The sequence below is a fragment of the Barbatula barbatula genome (genome assembly GCF_947034865.1).
Source record: "Barbatula barbatula genome assembly, chromosome: 22".
In the NCBI taxonomy this organism is placed as follows: Eukaryota; Metazoa; Chordata; class Actinopteri; order Cypriniformes; family Nemacheilidae; genus Barbatula; species Barbatula barbatula.
Genome location: NC_136785.1, coordinates 10303135 through 10329386, shown reverse-complemented (window position 1 = coordinate 10329386; position 26252 = coordinate 10303135). Strand labels below are relative to the sequence as shown.

At 39.7% G+C, this 26252-nt stretch overlaps 1 protein-coding gene across 1 annotated transcript in view; it reads left to right on the top strand.

The window, feature by feature from the left end:
* The window catches only part of nrxn2a (neurexin 2a), a 265411-nt gene that overhangs the window by 82152 nt on the left and 157007 nt on the right, over positions 1 to 26252 (top strand). The window contains exons 5-13 of the mRNA XM_079486587.1: positions 4027 to 4328; positions 5989 to 6012; positions 8741 to 8902; positions 12272 to 12698; positions 14131 to 14514; positions 15505 to 15708; positions 17790 to 17816; positions 24678 to 24797; positions 25457 to 25838. Of these exons, the coding sequence (XP_079342713.1) occupies positions 4027 to 4328; positions 5989 to 6012; positions 8741 to 8902; positions 12272 to 12698; positions 14131 to 14514; positions 15505 to 15708; positions 17790 to 17816; positions 24678 to 24797; positions 25457 to 25838 (2032 nt within the window). The remainder of the gene's footprint in view (positions 1 to 4026; positions 4329 to 5988; positions 6013 to 8740; positions 8903 to 12271; positions 12699 to 14130; positions 14515 to 15504; positions 15709 to 17789; positions 17817 to 24677; positions 24798 to 25456; positions 25839 to 26252) is intronic.

The window sequence follows — 26252 nt, the reverse complement described above, 5'->3', positions numbered from 1 at the left end:
AGTACAAGCGTAAGACAAATGATCGTCTTACTAGCTTTCTAACTGTCTAAACAAATCCAAATTGACCCAGTTTACTTTCTGAATAAACAATCCTGGTATCACTGTGATTCATCAGTTCTTGGTATTTTATAGAAATACTATATCTCTGTTTACTGTATATATATATATATTTTTCAGTTTTATGTTCTTCGCTTATGTGGCCATGTAGTTTAAGTAATAGTTCACCCAAGAAAGATTTTTGGGTAAACTATCCCTTTAAGATAATATAAATCACTACAATTGTAGATTGTCTATGATATCAGTCTGATTTCTCTCAATCCTGATCCACCTAAAAGGACCAAAAATACAAATTCTGTCTTCATTAGATCACCCTCATGTCATTCAAGACCTCTGAGCCTTTGTTCTGTGGAACAGAAGACAAGATATTTTGAGAAATGTCTCAGTGGGTTTGTGTCCACACAAAGGAAGTCATTGGGGGCCAGTGTTGTTCAGTTACCAACATTCTTCAAATGATCTTCTTTTGTGTTTTGTAGAAGAAAGAAAGTCACACTAGTTTGAAATGACAAAAGGTTGAAGTAAATGAAGAAAGAATTTAAATTTTGGGGTGAACTATCACTGTTAACCCTGGTAGGGATACATGTTGAATATTTCATTTCAGTCCAAAATGTAAATTTATGAAAGTAATATGCACTATAACATCTTAAAAGAGCACGAGAAAGAGATGATTCTATTAAATGTAGTCTTTAAAGTTAGCATATGGAAAAAACTTTATTCAGACCGTTTCTGCTGGTTAATGTTTTGAAGTCACAATTTAAAATGCATAGAAGCATTTAAGTACATTTTCTTCTCACCAGTCATACATCTGAGGGAGTTTCAGGCTGCACTTTTAAATGTGTCTAAAGCTCCTCTGATATTGTCTAGTCCCATCTTGTCACATTGCTTTATTGTTAGAAACATTACCTTATACTTAGTCACAGCCCTGTGTTTTGTGGGTCACATTGTGTCTGCATCACGTTTTAGTTGGTGAAAAATCTAGAAAACTCCCAAGCACACACAGCTCAGCGGGGGCTTCGCCTCTGTCATATCTCAAAGACTTCCCTGCAACATGGGAGGTCTGGTTGTTGTGGAACACGCTCTGGCTGTTTATTCTCCACTGAACCAAGTAGCACCATGATAAGATTCTGCCTCTGTAATTTTGCAAGGCCACATTTCCATGGTGAAGATGTCTGCTCGGCTGGTTCTTGCCCAATCGCTTCTTTCCTAACTGATGGTCTGAGCCTTCTTGCTTGAAGAAATATCACAAGTCTTCAAATTAATGTTATGCTCTGTTGGGTGAACCTGAAATTGAATATTTTATACTATTTTTAGCAGCTGCGTCAGTTATGTATGCAGATCTCAAGGACGAATATTACTGTACGTCCTGGTGCTGCGAAAAATCCTGTGGGAATGATAAATCGCAGAACAGATCTCTTTAATGTAATGTAGTGTAAGCGAGACGACAGTGACTTTGAATGGAGGGTAAATGTTGTGAGACAGCTATTTTAGCAAACTAAACATTTAGCATCAAAATGTCATTTTATTTTTATTTCTCTTAATGATTTTTTCTATAACTAAATAAACTTCCAGAAAAATGACCAGCCAATACAGTATAGACCTCACATACAGAAAGGGAAGGAAAATACCAAGAATTCATGATGATAAGATTTTGTGACAGGCTTCCTTCCAGTCTGCTATTTGCTTAATGACTGTATTTTGAAACTCCTACTTCGTTCATCAAAGCTTCACATCTTACGGTGGCGTTCCCAAATCGAGCTGTTATTTAAACGCCGTGTTTTACTCGAGATCATTTCTGACAGCCGGTTTTCAGCCCGTTTAATTGCACGCTCGCAGTTTAATTTCAGAACAGCAAGCTTTACATACACAAATGACCTTCACGATTAGCTGATGCGATTGGTGCTCGGGCAGATTATACTCATTTGCATGTGTGACATCACTCACCTCTGCGGTACATGTCCAGGCGGAAAGATGCACGACAGGCTCATAAATAAAAGCGGAGGGTGGCGAAGTGGGTTTTTGCTTTTCACGGCGTGTATCATGTCAGAGACATGCACAATGATTCAGGCTTGCAGCTGTCTTGTAGTGTTAATTTATGCATCCTTTATGCTTCATTTATGCCAGTGGCTCTAAACCTCTCATTAGCCAAAATCACATCCAGGCTCAAGATTTGCCCAATTCTTTTTCACTTGTAAAACACGATGTATTTGTGTGTGTTTTATATGCATTCCCATTTCATTCATTTTCTGTTTGCGCTTTCATGCTAACATGCTTGGTTGGGTTTAAGACAGTCTATAAAGTACTGGTATTAATTCACTTCAGGACTGAAGCTTGTTGCCTTTCGATACTTACCCAAACTTCAGAGGGGTAAGCCCTTTCAAAAATACAGAAAGGGTAGTAAACATTAGGGGCTTTCGCACAGCAGGAACAATTCAATAGTTCCAAAACCTTTTTGGAGGAACATTTTAGCTCCTTTTCCGATGCAGGGTCTAAACCAACAGGATAGGAAAGGCCCATGACATAAGCAAATGCTGATTGGCCGAACACAGCACCGATCCCCTCCATCATTCTGTTGTTTGTCGTTGTTTGACAGACCTGCTTAAATGACGTCGTTGTCAACTGGCTTACGTCATTACAAAAACGTAGTTTACATAGGACAGCCCTCTTTACTTGTTTCGGAACTTTGTGTCTCATGTCATCCGGTCGGAAAAGCACCTATTATGGGTAAAAATATTCCATACTATAGTATAGAATAGTAGTTCTGTAGTAAGAATTCTAGATACAATAGACCACTTCGCAAGATGTAAAAACTGGTCCATAAGAAGTTTTTCTTTTGTTGATTAATACATTTTTTTATCTTACTTATACTTTATGATAAAATCTTAAAACTATTAAGATTTTTTTACATTTTGATCTGTAAATGTTCTGGTTGTATTTTGTTGAAAAGTTTGTGTGTTGTTCAAAATAGAAATTTGAAAGTTCCTCTGGACTAGAGGAGGAGCAGCGTTGTTTATGTGTTCCGGAGTGGTGTATTGTGTTTTTGAACATGACAATAGTAAATATTCAAGTATTCTACACTATCAAGTTAATACTACAGAACACTATAGTATAATACAGCACTTCTAGTATACTACGGCATTTTTCATGTGGTCTGCCACAAATTTAGCTTATCCTATTCTGTTGAAGGTAAGATGATAATAAATATATTGTATTTCGCTGTATACTATTTTCAGATGACATCAATATGTGTGTAACAGAAGCTACATGGTCAGTTTATTTCAAAATCTTTTCACCGTAAAATTCAACCATATTTGAATTGAACAAATACTAAAAATGGTTTAGCCTAAGCAGGTTTTTTCAAGTTTTGTGGCCGTATAGTCGCCAGGTATGTGCACTGTACCCGCATGGGCTGGAACATTGAGCAGCAGCCAATAAAATATCAGGAAGGAAGTCTTGTAATCTCAGAAACGGGAAACATGTCTCGTGGCATCCACTTCAGGTCTGTTGTATGCGCTCCGTGGAGTTGTTGTATTCAAAATGCCTTTAGGAAAATAATAAATGATGAACAATTCATGTCCGTAATATATGCAGATTGATATATAAATATATATGACATACTGATATTTGAATATAACACTAGAATGAAACGCCTCGATGAACATAACTAGGTAGGTTAGCTGATTGGATGTAAGCGAATATAACAAGACTTGTTTTCCAATTTGTGTTGGTTCAACAAATATCCTAAAGAACACTGATGTCTGCGAGTACTGCACCAGCCCTTCACAAGTAACAGTAAACAGTACACTACAATTCTATGAATGTATGCTGAACAAAAAGCTTCATCCGTGTGCTCTTGACACCAGTATAAAAATGACACTCAGTGTCAGCCACTGCCATGATCACACTACTGGTCCACATCCATCCCGTATCTAACGACCTTTCCCTGACTTCTTTCTATCTCTCTTCAACAAGGCCAAGCGGAGTCAGTGGCCACGTTCAAGGGTAATGAGTTCTTCAGCTACGACCTGTCCCAGAAGCCCATCCAGAGCAGCACAGATGAGATCACACTGTCCTTCCGGACTCTGCAGCGAAACGGCCTCCTCCTCCACACCGGAAAGTCGGCCGACTACGTCAATCTGTCTCTGAAAAGCGGAGCCGTGTGCCTGGTCATCAACCTGGGCTCGGGCGCCTTCGAGGCTCTCGTGGAGCCGTCGGACGGCAAGTTTAACGACAACGCATGGCACGCAGTCCGCGTGTCCCGAAACCTGCGTCAGGTAACGTCACCTTTGGGTGTTTGCCGGCTCCAATGGGGCCTTTTTATTTATTGTTAACTTGTATAGTATAGACAGATGAATAATTGCAGAATTAGTTTTGAATTATTGCTATTGTTTAGATGTCCTGTGAATTGATACTGTGTCAGCTAAATCTTGCTTAATCTTTTCTTTTTAGTATCGTTCACATCTATAGATTATGTTTCATTGAATTAACCAATGTGATTCTTTCTAGCCCTTATAACCGAAACAGCCCAACACAATAGTATATTGTTTGGGATAAAGACAAACTGCAAGAGGACCTGATTTAATTGGAATCAGATGGTCTCACAGGTGGACCAGAGAACAGGTCGCTATTTAGGAGCATGTACATCTAATGATGTTAGTCTCCAGACATCTGACGACGTAATGCATTACAGCAAAATAGATTTACGCTCTGCAAGATTAATAAGCACCAAGATGTGTTTACCTCTGATTTAGTAAGTGCAAAATATTTCTGTTTTTGAGCCCTCAGAGGGATTTGAAAGTCTCTTCTTCACTACAGGATTGAAGTACCATTAAGCCACAGGCTCCCACAGACATAAAGCAGCAGTGACAATTACCTTCCAGTTGTTACTAACCAGCGTGGATGTGTGTGTGTGTGTGCGAGTCCCTGTTGAAGAGGAGTGTTTAGATTTGCCAACTCCATTCAAGCCCGGGCTGAGCCGCTCGGTTTTGTCTCAGTGATTAACTCCACAACAGTGAATACGCTCCAATTACGCCAACAAAAAAAATCCATTTGCATTCAGCGAGCCTTCCATCATCTGAAGAGGGGCAATGTTTACTATTAATCATTTAACCTAAGAAAAAAAAGAGGTCTATTTGTCACAGCCTGTAAAAACCAGCGCTCACAGTCAAGGCAGATTTTTGCACCCATTACCGTGATTGTTTTCAATCCGTTATCGCCGGAGAAAGATTGTACGATAGGGGGCGCCGTACGGACGCGGAACGCCAGCGCCTGCTCGTGCTGATTATTTCTCTGTTTGACTGCCGTAACCTTTAGCAGGAGCCGGGGGCGCACCTCGCATCTGTTAACGAATGAGCAGTATTTTTGTTTCCGCCGCCACAAATGATCCGGCATTGAGCTCGCCGACACCAGGCAGGCATAAACAGCCAAATAACGGTGTTGACATTTTTGTTTTGATGTCATTCATTTACCGTAAATAACTACGGTGCTGCTGCTCCCATTCTTTACTGTAATGCTGCTGCCGCTCTCCAACCCCTTCCTCCAGAACCCCCTCAACACCCCTGAACCATCTTTGTTTGACAGTTAGTTAAACTCTCTCTCTGTTTCTCTCCTTTACTAATACTGAAGTGGATTTGTCATTGTTTACCTTCTGCCTTTACCCCTCCAATACTAACATAAAAATCTCCATGAAATGTGAGTCATCTGTTCACCGTAACACTGACAGTGTCCAAAATATTCGTTTTTTTTTCTACCTGAGAAGAGAAATTCTAATGGAGGGTGGAGACAGTAGTCCTTTTAAAACAAAAGACTCATTCCGTGGTATGGTTAAATGTGCTTCAAGTTGCTAGTGAATTCATCTTTAATAGTTTTCAAGCTTCTGTGGAGTTTATGGTATGTAATTTTACTCTCCCTCCCTTGTTTTTTCTTTTTTTGAAGCGCGCAGGGGTCGGACTCCCTACGGTAAACAAACTGCATTATATGGTAGATATCACATTCTAATTGCCTAGTTTGGTTTGGCCCTTTCTTTTTTTTATCTCTTTTTGCTTTTACTGTGCAGAAACGACAAAAGACATTTTTAAAAACGGCATCAATCCCAAGGTGCCATGCAAAAGTTCATTTTTTTCCATTTGTAGTTTTTTATGTATGTTTTATTTGGATACCATTCATCATTCCCTACATTCATATCCTTTACATTTTGAGTTGTAAATGGCTTTTCATTGTCAATAACTCATTATATTTGGCCGTACATTTCTACAGTGGACATAAATGATGCTATAAGATTCTGTAAGAGTTTGAACTATGGCTGACACTGGGCGGATACAACTTGTTTTTCTATATTGACAACGACAGACTGTAATGGTTAAAGTACAGTGGTTTTGGCTAGTGTTAGTGTTGATGTTAGGTAGCAGAAGGAAGCATATCCAGGGAATTATAATAGAAATATTCAGGCACTTTAGTCGGAATGTTTTAGCATGTGTCAAAGTATTTGAGCAAATTAAATTACATTCATATCAGTACGAAGGTTGAACATAGAGGTAATCCAAGAATAACCCATGATACGTTGAGTATTATATGAGTTAATCTACAGTACTGTACATTCAGTTTATTTCTATAGCACTTGATGGTTTTGCATTGTTGCAAAGCAGGTCAATACAGTTTATAACAAACAGTAGAGATTAAAAAAGAAATATAGTATAGAAATATGATGAGCACCATTAAAATTTCAATAAAAATACATAGAATACATAAAATACATGGACATTGTTACTAACTGTAAAATATATTTGTCTATAGGATTGAAACACAGTGAAGGTTAATCACATTCATGCATGCCAAGTGTCAAAAATGGGTAAAAAAATCTATCCAGTGTCAATCAAAGTGAAAGGGCACAGAATAACATCCCTGGGAAATAAAACAATCAAAGCAAATGTTTGACCACAGCAACGTTTCTGTCCACTCGCTCGGTTCGCTCTTATTCTCTGCTCTTTGATGTTTGCTTTTATTAATTGTTGCAGTAATTCAGACAAAGATTACAGCGTGCTGTGTGATGTAGCTTTTAATAATTCAGCGTTTTTGCTTTCAAAAATGTTCCCCAGCATTGTGCTTGAGCCACAGGAGAGAAGGGTTACAAGGGCTCGCGTTCATAGAACATTAGATATATTTTCCAAGGCAATAAAAATGTGTGACTACAACGGTAAATAGTTGTAAATGTTTGTGTTTTAAATGAGAAGAAACAGTTGCTAGCGTGCCGTCGTACTCTCTTTGTAATTTCAAGCTTCCGCACAATTTCAAATGAAAGGAATGACCTTGGGCAGACGAATGGAGGTGTTCTGCTCGAGCACAAAAACTTGCTGTTTATACGAAAGGAAAATGACAGAATCAGATAAAAATGATTGCAGCCTCATACCCGGTGCCACCTAGCTGTTATTAACCCTCCGACTGGAGTACAGAATACCGACTGACCTGTCTTAACCCTTCTCTTCCTGTGACAAAGCGGCACACCTGCTTTTTTTGTTACGTGTTGATTCTTGTCATTTCTTTCTTTAAGCCGCTGATAACGTGTGCCATTCTCTTTTGCCAAAACCTTGTTTTGCGTATCACTGTACTCGTGCTTGTTTTTTTATATGGATACGCAGCTTCCACACCATTATGCCCCTGCATAATTTGCTTTCAACGCATGAACGAGTAACTGTCCCTGTTGTTGTTTGCGGTGCAATACATCGATATTTTTGTTTCATTTTCCATTCCACCTCCCGCTTTCTCTGCTCTATCTCTCTTCTTAAGGTCGGGACACGTAATGGGTTTCAATTTCAGGACAATGTGAGCCATCTACAATTTCCAGCAAATATGCAGCGCTCCTTTAAGATTTGCCTACTTGTCCACAGTAATAATAATGTTCACGCAATATTTGACAGTATACGAGACGGAATATGAATCCTCTCTGTCTGTCGGCATGGAAACACCTCAAGCAGACTACTTATTATGAGTATAAGAAAAGCACCTGTTTTGGATGTCTGCCAGCGTTTCCTGCCTTTATTATTTCCAAATGTGTCTTTTTGGCACAGAGAGTATTGGCTGCATTAAATTGAGAGTGCTGGCGTCGTGACATGTTGGCGGCTCCTGCAATTGTTGCCCATGTCGTCTTGAATATCACGCATGGCTTGTGAACTAACCAAACTAAAAGCTTTACGCCACTGAAGTATTTCTGTTCAAGACTCTGTTCATCACTTTTACCAAATGTGTGCAGTTTACTCAAGTAATTTATCAGAACTGATCACTAACAGTTAAATGCAACCTATGTTATACTAACAACCATTTTTGTGTCTGAACCCCCCCCTTTTATACTAATACTGCACAGTCACCCTTAACATCACTTGCTAACCCACTCAACATATAGAAAGTCCTGTCAGTTCCTGAAGACCACACCTCCCCTTCCCGTTTCTCCTCTCCAACACACGACAAGCACACACGACAGTGCGTTCTCCCATTCAGACAGCAGCAATAGCAGACATATAAATGGGTTGCCCTTCGCTAACGTATGCATACAGAACCAAAGGACCCCCCTCGTGAAACACACCACAGGTTTCTTTTAGAGGAAGCCGTAAAAGACAGCGCCTGTTGCTTTATCAAAAGATTTCCCACGCTCTCTCTCTCTCTTTCCTACCTTCATTGGCTTTTATATATACAGGTAACGATATCAGTGGACGGGCTGCTGACCACTACAGGCTACACTCAAGAGGACTACACCATGCTGGGATCTGATGATTTCTTCTACGTGGGAGGCAGTCCAAACACGGCGGATCTGCCCGGCTCCCCCGTGAGCAACAACTTCATGGGCTGCCTCAAAGATGTAAGTGCGGCCCACATCCTTCATGAACGGTTTGTTCTTTCCTTTTGCCGTCCGCCTCAAAGACGGCCCGAAAGTTTCCCGAGAACTTTATTGATGCTCTTTGTAGCTCGTAAGCGTCTGTTCTTTTTTTACCTCTTCTTTATCTGTCCTCTCGCTTTCTTCTCTTTCTCGTCCGTTCGCACCCCTCCAAGCGCGTCCCATAATTTATATCATGTCTTTACCGTTGAAGTTTCAGCTTTACTATCGTGACAGCCAAATTAAAAATTGATTTCCTCTATGGATCCGCATCCGACTGTCCCAGGCTCTCCATCTCTGTCTCGTTGACCCTGGACTCTATTAATCACCACTCGTCTCTACCTGCTCAACCATACAGTTACTATCAGTGGTCCGATCTTTACTAGAAGCTTGAGCGCTTAGGTCCCACCACTCTGATAGAGACAGATTTACATCTACATTGTTGAAATGTAGGCTTAGTTTTATTCTGATTGCATTAGAACAAATTGCTTATTTTAAAGGAACATTTCACCCAAAAATGAAATCATTATTTACTCACCCTCAGGTTGTTCCAAACCTGTATACATTTCTTTGTTCAATTCAACACAAAGGAAGATATTTGGAAAAATCAAACGGGGCCCTTGCCCTAATAAGCTATACTGTAGTAGCTGTTTGCTTGTAGCTGTGCTAGTTGGCTAACAACATACAGCTTTGGTAACGCTGTTAGCATGTTTACCAAATGTTAACTGATGCCATGTAAAGTAAAATGTGATAAGAGAGTGATTAACATATTCAACGATTAAACTTAATGCGTCATAACACTTTTTAATATATATTTTTTAATCAGGCACGTAATAGAATACCTGTTAAGTTAATTAGCCAATGGAATCAACGTTGCATCACTGCCAAGGGTTTTCTCAAGCAGCTTTGCACAAAGTTTACAGGCATTGTTTTTAAATTATATGTGATATGTAGTTAGCATGTAGCAAGAAACAAAGCAAATATTTTAAAACTGCAATACTAGTTTCTTGGTACAACTGCAGTTAAAAGTTGTAGAACGCTTAAGTTATACTGTAACACTAAAATGAACAAGATGCTGTTCCGTTGGGTGCCGTTTTGAGTCGGGAGCTTGACCCTTCTCGACCAATCTCCGTTCTCACATACGTACACGATCATGGGGTGTTAAGACGGGAAGGGGTAAAGCTGTGCTGCCTTGAGAATCGATCAGATACAGGAAGTGAAGAAAACAGTGGATTCGGACGTGCCTCCTACCTTAGAATTCACTGTCCGGATGCAGCATTTGTTAGTTCTCACAGCCTGCAAAGGTGTGAAAAATCCCTGACCCTAACTTCATGGTGATGCTTGCCTTAGCAGCAACACTTATTACTTTTTCTGAGATGAGGCGTAAGAAACATAAGACAATTTTTTTTATAGAAGAATGAAAGTGCTTAAGGGACATTATAAAGAACATTGAGATTAAAGAGCTACATCACAATCTGATAATGAAGCAGGAAGATTAAGACTCTCAGGTTTGTGCTATCGGAGGGGGTCTAAAGCACGTTCTCGTTGATGGATCCCACAGATTTGTTTTGCACGGTCTCTGGCAGTAATTGCATTTTTCATGTTCTCTCCCTCTGAGGCAGCACCTCTTGTTTTGCTCCAACCTCTCCTTTTATTTTTCTGTCATGGAGTTGACGAGAAACATGGCCGCCTTGTGTTATTTTCAGAGACACTCAAGTTCACACCAAGCAACAAAGCGTCAGTCATCATCTCTGGACTGAGAGCGTGGCTGGTGTAAAAATGAAAAGTGTGTTTGCCGCGCTGGGCTGATTTTCCCATCTGGCCACGGAGACAGTGCGCACGTGACTCCAAAAACGAATCGACCCCAGGGGACGCTTTCATGTATTTGTAGGAATGTTATTTTAGGAGCGGTTTGGCTTCGTGTGTGTGGGCTGGGAGAGATTGCGCTGTATCGTTGCATCAAGCCTTGATCGAGGCTTTTTCTGTTGACTTCACAATGAATTCAGTTCGGCCGTCATTTATCCGTACAATTGAGAGAGGCACTTAGCTTCGGCATTGTCAGTGCCCGATGTTGTCTCGTCGGTCAAAGCAGGGGATGATTCATTATATTAATGAAACAGAATATTGATTAGCGGAGGGTTTTCTGTAACGCTCTGGTTGGGGTCGCTAGGTTTATGTGATCTACTCCTGTTTTGAGTCTTTAAAGAGGCTGCTGTTTACTCAGTTGAAACCCATGCCTCCGAGGCTTGCACATCTGATGCAGTTTGTTTATAACAGTTTTGGCCTGAGTGATATAACAAAAAATACATACATTTTCATCATTTAAAAAATGTATATAAATAAATGAACATACATTTTTCAGCTATCATATAGAATATATACTGACAAATTAAATATCAGCGCCCTCCGTCTGGAACCCTGTATGTCAAATTTTTAACATTTTTTTTGAAAAGCACATTTTAATACTTTTTATTGGTAAGATATTTGAAAAATAGCGAGAAACATAAAGGGTGACTAATAATAATGACTTATGGATATAAAAACATGAAATACGGAGATGCAAGGTTTCAGAAGGAGAGCAGGGGCCAGTTGCATAAACACAGCCGCTAAGTTAAGACTGGTCTTAACAACTAGTCTCACTGACTAGCAATTAGTTAGGACTAATAAGTCTTACTTTTTAGATTTTTAAAGTCTCTTGTAAGACTAAGCAGTTTATGCAACCGGCCCCAGCTATATAGAATTTCTACATTTTTGATTTATAATTATATATCATTATAATTTATAACTATGTATAATTTCAATGTGCAAAATCGTTTTTAATTGATATATTTATAAAATAGCCTATAGTCAATTTCTATATTCATATTGTCACCATTAGGGCTGTCATGGTATGAGATTTTCATTTCATGGTTATCACGCGCAAAATAATGAATGGGAATGATTTTATCACAATATTGTTGTTTTTTGTGAAACTAATGATGGGCCAACAAATCCCTGTTTAAATGTAATGTATGTAGGGATTAGAGACAGTTTTTAACCATTGTAGCTGTCAAAATTGTCAAAAACTGCTGGTTACCTCATCTTTACTAAACACCAATAGTTGCATACAGTTAGAGAATAATGCATACTGTGTTTATTATCATTTTAAGTGACACAAATGAATCATAGTTAATTGAAAATAACAATTTACCAACTCTGTCACAGTTTTTCTACCGACGTTTAAATGAAAGACTATTAAAACACTTCTGTCTTGATGGCGCATGTCACAAGACAAAGAAGGATCATTAAAACTCATTAAAGGTATTTTTCTATCATGTTGTCTCTTTCTCTGTTTCTCTCTCGCTCGTGTTCCAGGTGGTGTACACCAATAATGAGTTCAGACTGGAGCTCTCCCGTCTGGCTGAAATGCGTGACCCCAAGGTGACTCTCCACGGTGACCTGACCTTCCGCTGCGAAGATGTCGCCGCTTTAGCCCCCGTCAGTTTCGACACGCCAGCTGCTTACGTAACCCTGCCACGCTGGAATGCTAAGAAAACCGGCTCTGTGTCCTTCGACTTCCGTACCACAGAGCCAAACGGCCTCCTGCTGTTCAGTCACGGGCGGCAGCAGGGTTCGAAAGATCGCAGGCCGAGGGTGGACTTTTTCGCCGTGGAGCTGCTTGACGGATTTCTCTACCTGCTCATGGACATGGGCTCCGGAAGCATCAAAATGAAAACCGGGAACAAGAAGGTTAATGATGGAGAATGGTGCCACGTGGATTTCCAGAGAGAGGGCAGGAAAGGTCAGGGTACTGCAAGATCAGCACTAGCCAAGAAGGCACAGTTCATCAAACATTCTGTCATCATTTACTCAGACTTATGTCATTTCAAACCCATGTCACTTTCAGAACATAAAAGGTTAATTAAGAAAATTACACATATTTTTTATTTAATGAAAGTGAATGTTTCACACATCATGTGTCACAAACCTTTAGAAACATATGGTATCAAATGGTATGGTCTATGATATCATACAAGCGATGTTTTTATAAATTGAATGATCTGATTATCAAAATACGAATAGATTTTATTTATGTATTTACAAACACACATATTGTTAACAAATAAATGCGATCTTTAAAATATTCCAAGTATTCTATAGCCACATAACAATTTTTTATTAATATGGTAGCCAAAATGTATTTAGTATTAAATCTTCCAAATAAAAAGTAAACTTTGTAAACACATAATTCAATCTAGTGTGAATTGAATGATCTGATTTATTAAAACATAAAAAAGTTCATATAAAAATATCATTTATTAAATATAAAATCATTTCTATTATCATTAGTCATATAAATACCTTTGTGTGGTATAGCATTAATACAAAGCGCAAAAACATCTTCATCAGTTTAAGGTCACTGTGCAGTTTAAGGTCTTCGTTTACTTTCATTCTATTAAAACGAATAGTCATGCCATTTTTCAAAAATGGTTACAAAATGAGGTTGAGTATATGATCAGCATTGTCACGCTGTCACAGTTGTCACATTATCCTGTCTTTTTGATTTCAGCTGTACCGTGAGGCTGAAGGGACATTTTCTCTTAATCTCTGCTGTTAAAACACTTCCTTGTTCCGCCTGCTTAGGATCCATCTGATATTCACAGTTCACAAACTGTTAAATCTGTGCACTATTTCTTCTACCACTCATTACCTCTTATTACTTTCACAGCTCGACTCAAATACACGGCACAGTTTAAAGCTCCAGCCCCGGCACAGGATTTAGCAAATCCCAGGGGAACAGGCTAAAGACCTTTTCCACCAGCAAAGCAGAGCACAGAAAGAACTTTACTTGAACCTGCAAGGAAAACCCTTATTAGTTTCGAATGTGCACCCCTCTGCAGTTTCATGCAGACCTTTATATAACAATATATATAGCAATTTACTCTCCCGGTATGACTTTTGTTCTTCTTCAGAACACAAAAGAAGATATTTTGAAGAATGTTCGGAACCAGACCACAATGACTTCCATTGTATGCACACAAAACCACTGAGACATTTCTCAAAATATCTTCTTTTTTGTTTTACAGAACAAAGAGTCATATAAGTTTTTGATTGACATGAGGGTATATAAATGATGCCAGAATTTTTATTTCTGATCGAACAGTTCCTTTAATGGTCCTTTTAACAACATAAAGTGCAATTGACTGATTTCTCTTTATCGCGTGTGTCTCCAGGCTCCATCTCTGTCAACGGCCGCAGCATGCCCTTCTCCACCAATGAGGGCAGTGAGGTCCTTGATCTGGATGGCGATATGTACCTGGGGGGTCTGCCTGAGGACAGCGGCGGTCTCGCTCTCCCCCCTGAAGTGTGGACCGCCTCCCTCAGATTGGGATTCGTGGGCTGCGCGCGCGATCTCTTTCTAGACGGCCGCAGCAAAGACCTGCGACGGCTGGCGGAGCTTCAAAGCTCTCCGGGCGTCAGCAGCTTCTGCACGAGAGAGACCCATCGGAGGTGCAGCTCAGAGCCCTGCGCTCACGGAGGGCGCTGCCGCGAGGGCTGGAACCGACACGTGTGCGATTGCACTGGGACTGGATATCTGGGACCCAACTGCGAGAGGGGTGAGGAAAGCAGGGCTTTTAGCAGTGGGGAGCGAGGATTAAACATTGGATTATTTTTCGCTGTTTTGCCGTGTTGTGGAGAGAGTAAGGTTGCTGACTGGAGGATTTTATTTTGTGATTTTGAGCCATATCAGATCTCCCACCTGCCTGGACCTTTGTTTGGTCTGTTTGGGGCCCTTTTCTTACTCTCTCCTGCCCTCTGGTGTCATTTGCATTGAACAGCAATGTGGCCGCGTGGTGTCCATCTCAAAAATGATAGTAGAGACTCGGCTAGTAAATGAAACATAGACATGCAGTGTCATTTTATTCTAAATCATAATTGGATATCGATATCATCATAACACTACTAGCTACTGTAAATAAATCTTATAGTTAATTTTTTTACTCTTTTATATCACTCTTTTATATCATACCCTCATATCATTGCAAACCTGTATGACTTTCCTTTCTAAGCAGAACACAAAAGGCATTTTAAAGAATGTTGGTAACAGAACAACGGTGGTACCCATTGACCCATTGACATTGACTAGAAATCATTTTTCAACATATCTTCTTTTTGTGTTCTGCGGAAGAAAGAAAGTCAGACAGGTGAGAAATGACGAGAGGGTCAGTAAATGATGAGAACACATTCGGGTGAATGCTGATTCATTTTAAGAGTATTATTATTGATAGTGACTTAATGTAAATCTCATTTGTTGTGACTAAACTGTACACTTTCTGTAAGTAAATTTACAGTACGTAAATGTAGGTAGTACTGCAGGTATACATGCTGGTATTAAGAATAGGCTTAGGACAGCAGTGTTATGTTTGTATCTGGGTCACAATACAATAATGTGATTGTTTATTCTTTGAAGCTGTGATGTATTGTGAGCTGTATGCAGTATGACTCTGTTGTTTCTCTTTCATCTTCTCGTGAGTTTGGATTCTGCTTGAACAGAAGTAATTGAATGTGCATTAATCTTGTGTTCTGCTGTTTATCTGCTTTCTCAGAGTCGGCAGTGTTGAGTTATGACGGCAGCATGTTTCTGAAGGTCCTGATGCCTCACGCTGTTCACACTGAGGCTGAGGACGTGTCGCTGCGCTTCATGTCTCAGAGGGCTTATGGTCTGCTCATGGCCACCACCTCTAAAGAGTCCGCAGACACCCTGCGCCTGGAGCTGGACGGGGGAAGAGTCAGACTCACCGTCAACCTAGGTAACCCCTCCACCCCGCTGACCTCCAGACTCTGACCTGAAGCGGTCCAGTCACAGAACGTCAGCTTCCGCTCGGGTCTCTCCCACAATGCATTTCACCTTCAATCCTTTGTTTATGGTTCTCTCTTTCTCTGTTCTTTTCTCTGTTCTTTCTTTGTCCATCTTTTCATCTCTCTCTCTTTCTCTCTCTCTCCCTTCTTCCCTACTTTACTCTCTTCGTCTGTCTTTCTTTGTTTCTCTGTCTTTCTCTTTCCTTTCAACACTTTCACCTTCTTTTCATTCCTCATGCTCTTCTCGCTTTCTCTGTCTGTCTCTCTTTTGCTCGTCCTCCTTTTCTCTTTCTCCCCTTCTTCATACCTTCACCCCCTTCCCTTTATCTCCTTTTCTGTCTCTCTCTCTTTTTCTCTTCCTCCCCTCTTCATCCCTACGTCTCTCTTTCTCCCTCCCTAACTACCTTCATATTTGTTTCTCTCTCGCTCCCGTCAACTATTCCACAATCATTTTTACATTTCTCCCTCTCGTCATCCCTCTATCTCTTTCTCATCGCTCCATCCATCCATCTATCTCTCTCTTCGTCACTCTCTTCATCCCACATTCCCTTCCCTCTCTACCTCCCTCTCTTCAATTTTCTTTCTCTTCCTTTTCTGTTTCTGTTTCTCTCCCTTCCACTCTTCACTCCATCTTTTCATCCCGTTATCCATCCTTCCCATCAGTTTCTTTCTGTCTTTCTCGCTTTAAACCTCCCTCTCTTTCTCCTTCCTTCCCTTCCTCCCTCCTCTCTCTCTTAATCTCTCTTTCGCTCTTTCTTTCTCCTTTTCTCTCTTCACCGCTCTATCCATCCCTCTGTCCCTCTCTTCCATTTCTCTCTCTCTCCATCTCTCTGCCATCCTCACTGTCTTCTCACCTGTGCAGCCTTCAATGGCTATATTTTCTGCAGCTTTGGAACAGACAGCCAGAGAGACCATCCCATCATGTACTGTATTTTGTTCCTAAGAGGCACATTGACTCATCTTAGTAGCACAGAACCAAACTATTCTAATTCCTTGAAGTTTCTCACTGTCCTGTCAGCTCAGACTCGCGCTCTGATGGCAGACTGCGGCTGTTTGTACGGGAGATTGCAGACAGCTCCAGTCCAGAAGAGAGTGGAGTGTGGGCTGTCTAACTGCAGTGTGATAGTGAGACGGGTCCCTGGCTGTCTGTGGTCACTCTTCTGTAGCGGTTGACAGCTTGAGAGCTCACCACAGCCAAGAGTGCTCACACTGATCAATAAAATTCATGATTATTTTCAGTAATATTGATCAGTTTTTAGTAATAAAATCAGCCCGAACCGCATTTCTCATCATACTTTAAATGAAAATGATAAATGATCTAGATTATTGATAAATAATTGACAGATACTCATTTATATAACAAACAATGTGATGTTTTGCCTGGTGGTCTAAAAAGGGCCAAAACGACAGTGCTATCTTTGCGTGTGCCGTTCAGCAAGAAATCCTGCGTTTAATTCACCAACCATCTGTAATCCAGTTTAACCAGGCACTAAATGCGCAAGGCTGCACGCAATTATTTAAATCAACTCATTGTTTTCGTAGCTGTAATTTTTTCGACCGGATGACAATAAACAACATGATGCTATCTGAGGCTTGAGATGATACCGAAAACCGATCCAGATGAGTATTTGGCAACCTGTATTTTTGTCCGCAACTCTTGGCTGCTGGTGCAGACTGCTCGCACCTACAACTATACAAGCCCCACCCACAGCAAGGAAGGAGGCAAAGCACAGCCAAAATGTTTGTATTTCAAAGCCTCTGCTGTATCAATTTGCCAGCTGTCTAACAGATCTGGTCTTGGCATTGCTTGTTCCCTCCATCGAGAAGAAATGGACAGATGTGCGGCCTCTCGTCCTGATTGTGGGTTGTGGGCTCATGTAGGGGGGGCAGCTCTGGCTCCCAGTTTGTCCCCGGATGGTGGGCTCTATGCGAAAATAAATTGTTTGTCTGCAGATTGAACCTTGAAGGATGTGGTTTTAATTTTTGGTTTCTTTTCCTTTAAATCTCACCATCTCACTCTCTCTCCCACCAGATTGTATCGGGATAGACTGTAACCTTAGTAAGTGATTCTTTTATCTGCACTGCTATTTCTGTCTCTCTCTATCTCGCTCTCTCCATGCCCAGTCCCCGAATCATCCAAAGTTTCTTCTCCTCCTTCGTAATCCTGTCACTGTTAGCGCAAATATTCTTTTGAACGTGTTCCCAATTTGCATCTCTCCCCGACACGCGCGCTCCCTCAATCTCAATCTCTTTTGTTCTGCAAAATATGCCAATTTGCTGCGGTGTTTGAAATTAAGCATAACCATCCCAACAGTTTCCATTTCAACACCATATGTTCCCCACCGCCCCTCAGATGGTCTAGAATATTTCACGTCCCCATGGGACTCCGTTACATAAGATACAATAATAAACCATATAATAAAAGGAGATATTTCTTCATGTGCCAAATCAGGCATGAGGTTGTCTGTGCCTGTATTTGTGCGGTGTTACATCCATGCATCTGTGTTGGGGAATGGCGCATACCTCAGTGTTTCTGGAGGTAAGTTGTGTGCTTGCGAGGGGGGCAATTGGACATAAGGGTGTGTGGTTGTGTGGGGGATCAGGTTTTCAGTACATGTGGGCACCAATCGCCCCATAAGGAGAGTGAAAGATGGAATCACCTGCTTTAGGACCAAACAATGACTTACAGTAATAAACAAACTAATGTCTTAATAAAAATGTAAAATGCATAAAGGTTTGTGTTTGGGGCATAAAAATATGATAAACTCAGTAAAAAAGCAATTTAAGGTCAATATCACAATAGATAATGAAGAATAAGTGTGGTTGTTTGGGGACAAATGTTGGGGCTGTAGCTGACAAAACCTTTCTTCGGGCACAAATGTGAAAGAATTATTTTTATATCGATAGAAATGCAAAATGTTTGTTGAGGTTGGGTTTTTATAGTATAGTTTATGGTATGTCGTCATTTAGAATGCTAGGTAAATACATTATGTTTATTGTTTTGAGTGACAGTACACTTATGGAGCAAAATAATGTTACATGACTTTGAAATCTAAAATACTCAACAATCATGTTCTGAAATGCTCAAAAATCAGGCAGCTCATGAGGTTAAGAGGTTAAGAAACTCTGGAATACTAAAATGTATTTCATAGAGTTCAGTCATATAATATAATGTTAAAATATCTCTTTAATCATCACGATTGGTCATAAGGTACAATAGTACCGTAGGTGTTTCCAAAATAGCTTTTGCTCTTTAGAAATGTTATCACGTTCACAATAGTATGACATTACAGAAGGTTATGCTTATGATTCATTCACTACAGTAAATAGGCACCCTGTGCTCTTATTAAAAGAACTGTAGAGGCATTATAACAAAGCAGCACTTAAAGGTGAAGTGTTTCATTTCTGTGGTTTTTGTTTGTATTACAACTGTGACCTTAATAATGTCTTCTCAAACAAACCCTCTCATTTGTTGTTTCAATCTAAAATTCATGCTATTGGTTTAGCCTGTGTGGATGTGTTGACTGGTTGGGAAGCTCACATAAACAGACCAGTGTTTTATTGGTGCCACCATTTTATTAAAAAATAATTTATACAATACAAATCAATAGATTTTTAACCCTTTCAAAGTGTCATTGTTTTGCTAGAAAATACAACCATACATGTAAATGAAGGTGAATACTTGTCCTCTATGAGCACTATACTTTATACAGTACCAGTTAAAAGTTTGGAAACACTTACTTATCGTCGCTGTCTTTCCAAAACCTCAGATGTCCAAATTGTAGTAAATGGTGGGTGAGATCTGACATTCTTCCAAATTTCTTCCCGTGTGTTCAGCAAAAGTAGAAATTGATTGAGGTTTGGAACAATCTAAGGGTTCAATTCAATTTTATTTATATAGCGCTTTTCACAATGTGCATTGTTCCACAGCAGGTTTACAGGGGAATAAAGACAAACCAAAAAGCACAAAAAAGGTCAAACACAGTACACAGTGTTTATATAACAAGTTCAATTATTCTAGTAAATAATATCTAATATAGGCAGTCTCCCGCTGGTTTATGACAGAATTTTCCTTTTTGGGTGAAGTATCTCTTCCAGTACTGTGTTGTCAAAGTTGAAAAGGACTTTTGGTACTTTTTATTGCTCTGATATTTGCAAAATCCAGCAATAAACATAATAATGATTTTGGGCATTTTCAAAAACATCTTCTATTTATACCATCTTCTATAGCATCTTTAAAACAGCAAAATCGGCCTCTTGCCATTTTATTATTCAGAAACCTGGGAAGCTTTATAAAGAGTTGATCAGGGCTCTTGTTGGCTGCTCTCCCTTTTAATATTTGAAGTCTTCCATTTAAAGAGTATTTTTTAAGATATTTTTTTGTTTTTTAATGAAGGAAATTGATATTGGATATATTATATTTTTGTGTCTAAAAGGAATTTCAGACATTAAAGCATACGCCTTAAAATTCAAATATTTGTAAGAATATTAAAAAAAACATTTCAGTCAAGCCTTTCCAAACTTGCAAATATGAATATGAAGAGTTTATTTTCAAAATGAGATCATGTTTCTTTACTGTGCATTCCGATCAAACTGCAGTTGGTTTGTTTTGATTTAAGCCATAATAACTCAAACAATATAGCCAACTAATACACAATAAAAATATGATAACATAACAAAAAGCATGATTCTTTTTACAAACAGTTTTATCACATTTTGGAAACAAAGTCTTCATATATATATATATATATATATACACACACACACACACACACACACACAGAGTAAACAGGTATTTCTTATTATCTATACACTATATGTGAACCGAGCTGGATCACAGTATTGACACTGTGTGGCTGAACCGAGCTATAAATTAAAATAAATGTTATCACACGATATCCCTATTTTTTACCACCAGGTGGCAACAAACACCATCACTTACTGCATGTGATTTTGCGCTCCCTCAGTCTCATGCTGTACAAATGATTCAGGTCTATTTCTTGAATCTACAAATCATCTCATTGAAAGGAGCGTCACATCCGTGTCATCATATATGTTTCTAAACAGATTTGATGACACATATGAAGTTTAATGTTTTGCCCACTCTTTGGCACACGAGGAAGCATTTATCACGCGTAATGCTCAGCCCATGATGAATCCGCGCCTGGTCATGGGAAGATAAATGTATGTTCATAATGAGAGGAGCGCGATCATTTGATATGTTAACCCGTGGAAGGCTTTCGCGGTCCTCTCTACACTCCCAATATTAACTCAATGGATGTGTCAAACATATTTAGACTGATGGAAGTTTTAATGACAGCAAAATGTTAATTGACTTTTAAATAGACAGAAATGCTGGTAGTTAAAGTAAATTATACCCAATTAGGGCCCTCTGCCATCTGTTGGAAATCATTTTTGTTCTCCTCACCATGATGTGCATTTTAAACAGCGCAGCAAAGGGTCGTCGTGAATACGAAACAGATTTCGATGACATGGTGCATGAAGCAAACCATGAAAATAGGTTTCGATACGTTTTTGATGTTTTTCAATGCCTCAAACGACGGATGGTTGATATTGTAAGATCTGCATAAAACCATTGCCGTCGATACGAATTCCATTATAGCGTCTCGAGTCGTACCTAAACTCATATTTGCTTACACGCACAAAAATATTTGTCAGGTTTTATTTGTACTCTACTCTTTTATGCTGGGGCCGTTTTAATGTGAAACGCTGAGTAATACTAGGCCAAGCTAAAACGATGAGCGCACTCCCACATTTAAAAGCAGGATGAGCAACAATTTAGATTGAATTAACAAGCTGCCAGAAGGTGTAGGACGACAATTCTCTTTTTTTTCTCCACTCACTTGAGGTTTTTTTTAGAACGAGAAGAGCTAATTACCGTGATGATGTGACATAGACACACTCAAATGCAAATAATGTGACATATACCCGGTCATTTAGAACTTTACTCCAATGTACTCTATTTAATTAATAGCACGATTGTTAGTTGCCAGGAGAACGCCTTTGAATACCAGATGTTTTGCTAGATCACAGAGTTCATCTTTTTGAAATCATTCATGAAATGACTTAAAAGTTTCAGCAGATTCGGTCACATCTCGAGTCAAAATCAGCATGCGCATCCTCGAGTCGTCGTCGGAGAGCCGCCCTACTGCAGCACACCACTTCGCCAGCGATGCAACACTCCTACAAATAGGCTGACGACGGTCCCCGGAGAGCCTGTTGACTCCAGCAGAGCCAATTAGGCTAGCCAACAGCGTGGTGAGAGGGGCTTTGAACCGCCATGTCAGGCAGTAGCCGCTCCACGGGATGAAGACTGAGGCAGCTGCTTCGGCCTGACCCATTTTGCCTCGCACACCCCAGGCGCCTCTGAACGCGCAGCCGGCCCACAGCAAACACATCTTAAAGCTGATACTTTAGCACGAGGTTCTTAAAATTGCTCTGCGGAAGACTAGAATGAAAAATCCCGGGATGCACACTCGAAAGCACTTGTAAATTGCTTTATCAGCCTTACGACGAAAAAAGCTGTCATACCGCCAGATTTGATAGAAATCATGAAAAAGGGATATTCACTCACGCTCTTGTCATTCCAAACCTTTGTAACTTTATTACTTTCGCTGAACATAAAAGAAGATATTTTAAAGAAGGTTGGCAACTGAACATCGAACATTTACTACTATTGTACAAAATGCAAGGCAAAGAGTACCGCCGTTGTTCACATTCTTCAAAATATCTTCTTTTGTGTCCTGAAGAAGAAACAAAGTCATACAGGATTGAAAAGTCAATTGTTTTTTTAACTAAAGCAAGCCTTGTTGTAAAATCTGAATATTAGTGAATATTGGACCATCATCTGTTTTTGTACATACGTTCCAATACAACAGTGGTGCTTCTTGGGTAACTCCACTGTTCCAAAAGATGACAGTGGTTATTGAGTCAAGAGCCGTAAAATAAACACAGCTTTAGCATCATACCTGTGAATGTACAGTGGTTGACTTTGGTTTGGTGTGAGTCGTAGGACTCTTAAGGTCTGTGAAGGATTTGCCATTGTATGTGTTCTGTCATTTAAAACCTGCGTACTGAAGCGCAGCACAGTTTCGGCCATAAAACTCCTGAGCCTGTAAGATGATTATGCACATACCCAGGGCCAATTCAATTTCCATTCATTTGGCTTTAAATGTTTTTGTCTCACGTTACACACAAATTCTCAGGCATCACCAGTCACTTTCTCTTATAATGAGCAGAACTGCTGCAGAGGCGGCCGCAATTGTTTGTTTGTTTGTTTCACTCGGAGTGAAGCAATGTTTTTAAGACAGTGAATCAATGAGATTTGTATCTGTGAGTGACTCATTTTAAGGAGAATGTGCCTTTATAAATGTAATTATTTTATTTATTGCTTAGATGTGGCAGAAGAGCTGTACCGTCTGGCGGTACTGGAACGTTTACAGCTTTTTAGAAAAACCAACATTTTTAGATGTCAAACAAGTTAGAGTTGAATGTTGTGTGGGATTCGTTTGTAATGTTAAGATACAATAAAGTGTGCAGAGATAACTAGAAATAATACTTTTGGACACTGAAAAAGTGTACGGGTTGTTGATCGGACATGTGCTATGGCGTGACAGCTAAATTCTAAAAAATAAACTGATAATAATAAATGATTTCATATTATTGATATCTATATGTGTAATGTAAAGTAACAATGAAGATAAATCTCTCTATATGTCTTATGCTAGTTTTTTATTGAAATGTTTTTGCTGTCACACCAAGTACACACTAACTACCCATATACTCTTCCATAAGACATTCCCAACCAGTCTAACAAAACAACATTGGCTTAACCAATAGTGTGAGTTTGGGGCAGGACTATTTGTTTGTTTGACCAATTGGAGGCATATAAAAAAATATATTTTATATGGTAAACTGTGGCACCAAAGGAAAAGTAGAACGTTTAAAATTTTGTTATTTTAAACCCGACTAGTACATTTTATTTACCACATTTAAAATATACAAATCTCTCAAAGAAAACAGTAAAAAGCTGTAAAATTACAGTTTCTATAGTGTGTTCGAAAACTATTTTCCTGCAGTTCTGCTTTGTGATGCATATGTCTTAAAATAACATATTTTATTTCATTTGTTTGACCAATTTAAGGCATTACCTGAAAAAAATCTGCACCGTACAAAAAAATGCGTAAAATAACAGTTATGCAAAATAAAATGTAAATGTTTTTCATGTTATTTTACACCTGTATGTCATTACATTTGCATTGACATTGTTTACCACATTTCGGAAATATGTGAAAATCCGATAAAAAATGTTTTACGGTGTGTTTGAAAAACGATATATTGTCACCGTTCAGTTTTGAAATGCTAAAGTCACAAAATTATACACTTAATTTAAGCCTTTTAACTAGAAAATAAATGCTTAGATGTGTTTCATCAACCAACCAAATACAGTTCAAAATGTCCTTTGTTTGTCAGAGGTCATGGTTCATATTTGCTGTAAACAAACCACATCCATTAACCTTTTTTGCATAAGTCAGTATGAACACATTTAAACCTTAACAAGAGAATATATACACAGTCTATGCGCCTCTTAACTATTACCGCATACAGTATGTAACAGCCATATGTACAATCATAAGATTTGTGATTTGCGTGGACGTGTGCTTGTGCGAAAATGTAAATATGTGGATTATCATGTATGTGTGTGTACGCTCACAAGTGTCATCGTGCGAGTGTGAACTCTCTGTGGTGTCTGTAGATCCGTCCTGTCAGTGCTCCATAAGTGCGTGTCTGTATTTGTCCATGTGTGAGGGAGATCACCAGGCCTGCGAGGCAGAGTGTGTCGTCTTGATAAGATAGACAGCTTACAGCGGTGTGTGACTTTGCTCCGTTTTCTATGCAGGTAAAGGACCGGAGACTCTATTCGCAGGGCACAAACTGAATGACAATGAATGGCACTCTGTGAAGGTGGTGCGCCGTGGGAAGAGCCTGCAGCTCTCTGTTGACAATGTGACCGTGGAGGGTAAGCGAGAACGACCTCACACTCGCTGCGAATACTGTACCTAAATGTGTACGTAGAAACTGTGTTATAACTAGATGATCACTTGCTGTTTTGTGGTAGGAAGCCCCGCCCACCTTCAAACCGTTGGTCCAAAATCCTGCCGTACATTAAATATGATGACACAGTAGAGCATCGAAAAAAAATAATAGCTTTCTATTTTACGCAAATCTGAGTTTTTGATCTGATTGATTAGATGCATCTGCATCCTGCTTGTTAGCTCCACCCATTAAATTTCAGTAGTCCAAAATCCCACTTAGAATATATGTGCATTGAACAACAAATATGTTCTGATTGGCTGGGAATCAGTGGCATCCCACAACATTCACAACAGACACATTTCTGGTTTCTCGTCACGTCTGGTTTGAACACAGCATGACAGTGAAGTTAATCTATCATAGCTGTTACTGACTAGTTTAAAAATATTTCAAGCCAAAGATTACACATAAACCTTTGAGTTTGAAATTCAACTCATACATGCAAGTTCAGCATTACCGCACATCCAACTCTGAATTCAACATCAAAAGCTGCAGTTGCCTTGGGATGGGCTCAGGCAGCACGCCATTCCTTCATATCATCAACTCCCAGACCTGACTAATCGAGCGTGTTCCCTTCCGCCACAGGCCAGATGAGCGGAGCACACACGCAGCTGGAGTTCCACCACATAGAGACTGGCATCATGACCGAGCGGCGCTTTATCTCCGTCATGCCATCTAACTTCATCGGCCACCTACAGGGCCTCTCTTTCAACAGCATGCCCTACCTGGACCTGTGCAAGAATGGAGACATCTCTTACTGTGAGCTCAACGCACGCTTCGGCATGCGCCGCATCGTGGCAGATCCTGTCAGCTTCCGGACTCGAGACAGTTACGTGGCATTGTCCACTTTGCAAGCGTACGCGTCCATGCACCTCTTCTTTCAGTTCAAGACCACCAGCCCAGATGGTTTGATGCTGTTTAACTCTGGAGATGGAAGTGACTTTATCGTGATTGAACTCGTGAAAGGGTGAGTGAATAATAGGTTTCGTTAAAATACAGCATTGAAATATAAGTGTATATAAAATATAAGTGAAAATGGTTTCCTCCTCTTCGATTGGCTGGGTTAACAGATCGTCCCGCCTCAAACTCACTTGGTTGAGCTAGGTTGGCTCTGCTGGGCTTTTTTAGATGCTTAATGTTCAAAGGAATAGTTCACCCACAAATTCTGTCATCATTTAATCACCCTCGAGTTGTTCTGAATCTGTATCAATTTCTTTGTTGAACACACAGCTATTTGGAAGTCAGAAGACAGCATTTTTATTTTTGGATGAACTGTCCCTTTAAGCAAACTAAGCAATCTTTTCCAGTTTATACCTTTTGGGGAAATTGACCTACATAAGCTTTGTAACAGTCCCGTCACATTAAATTAAAATAGGACATT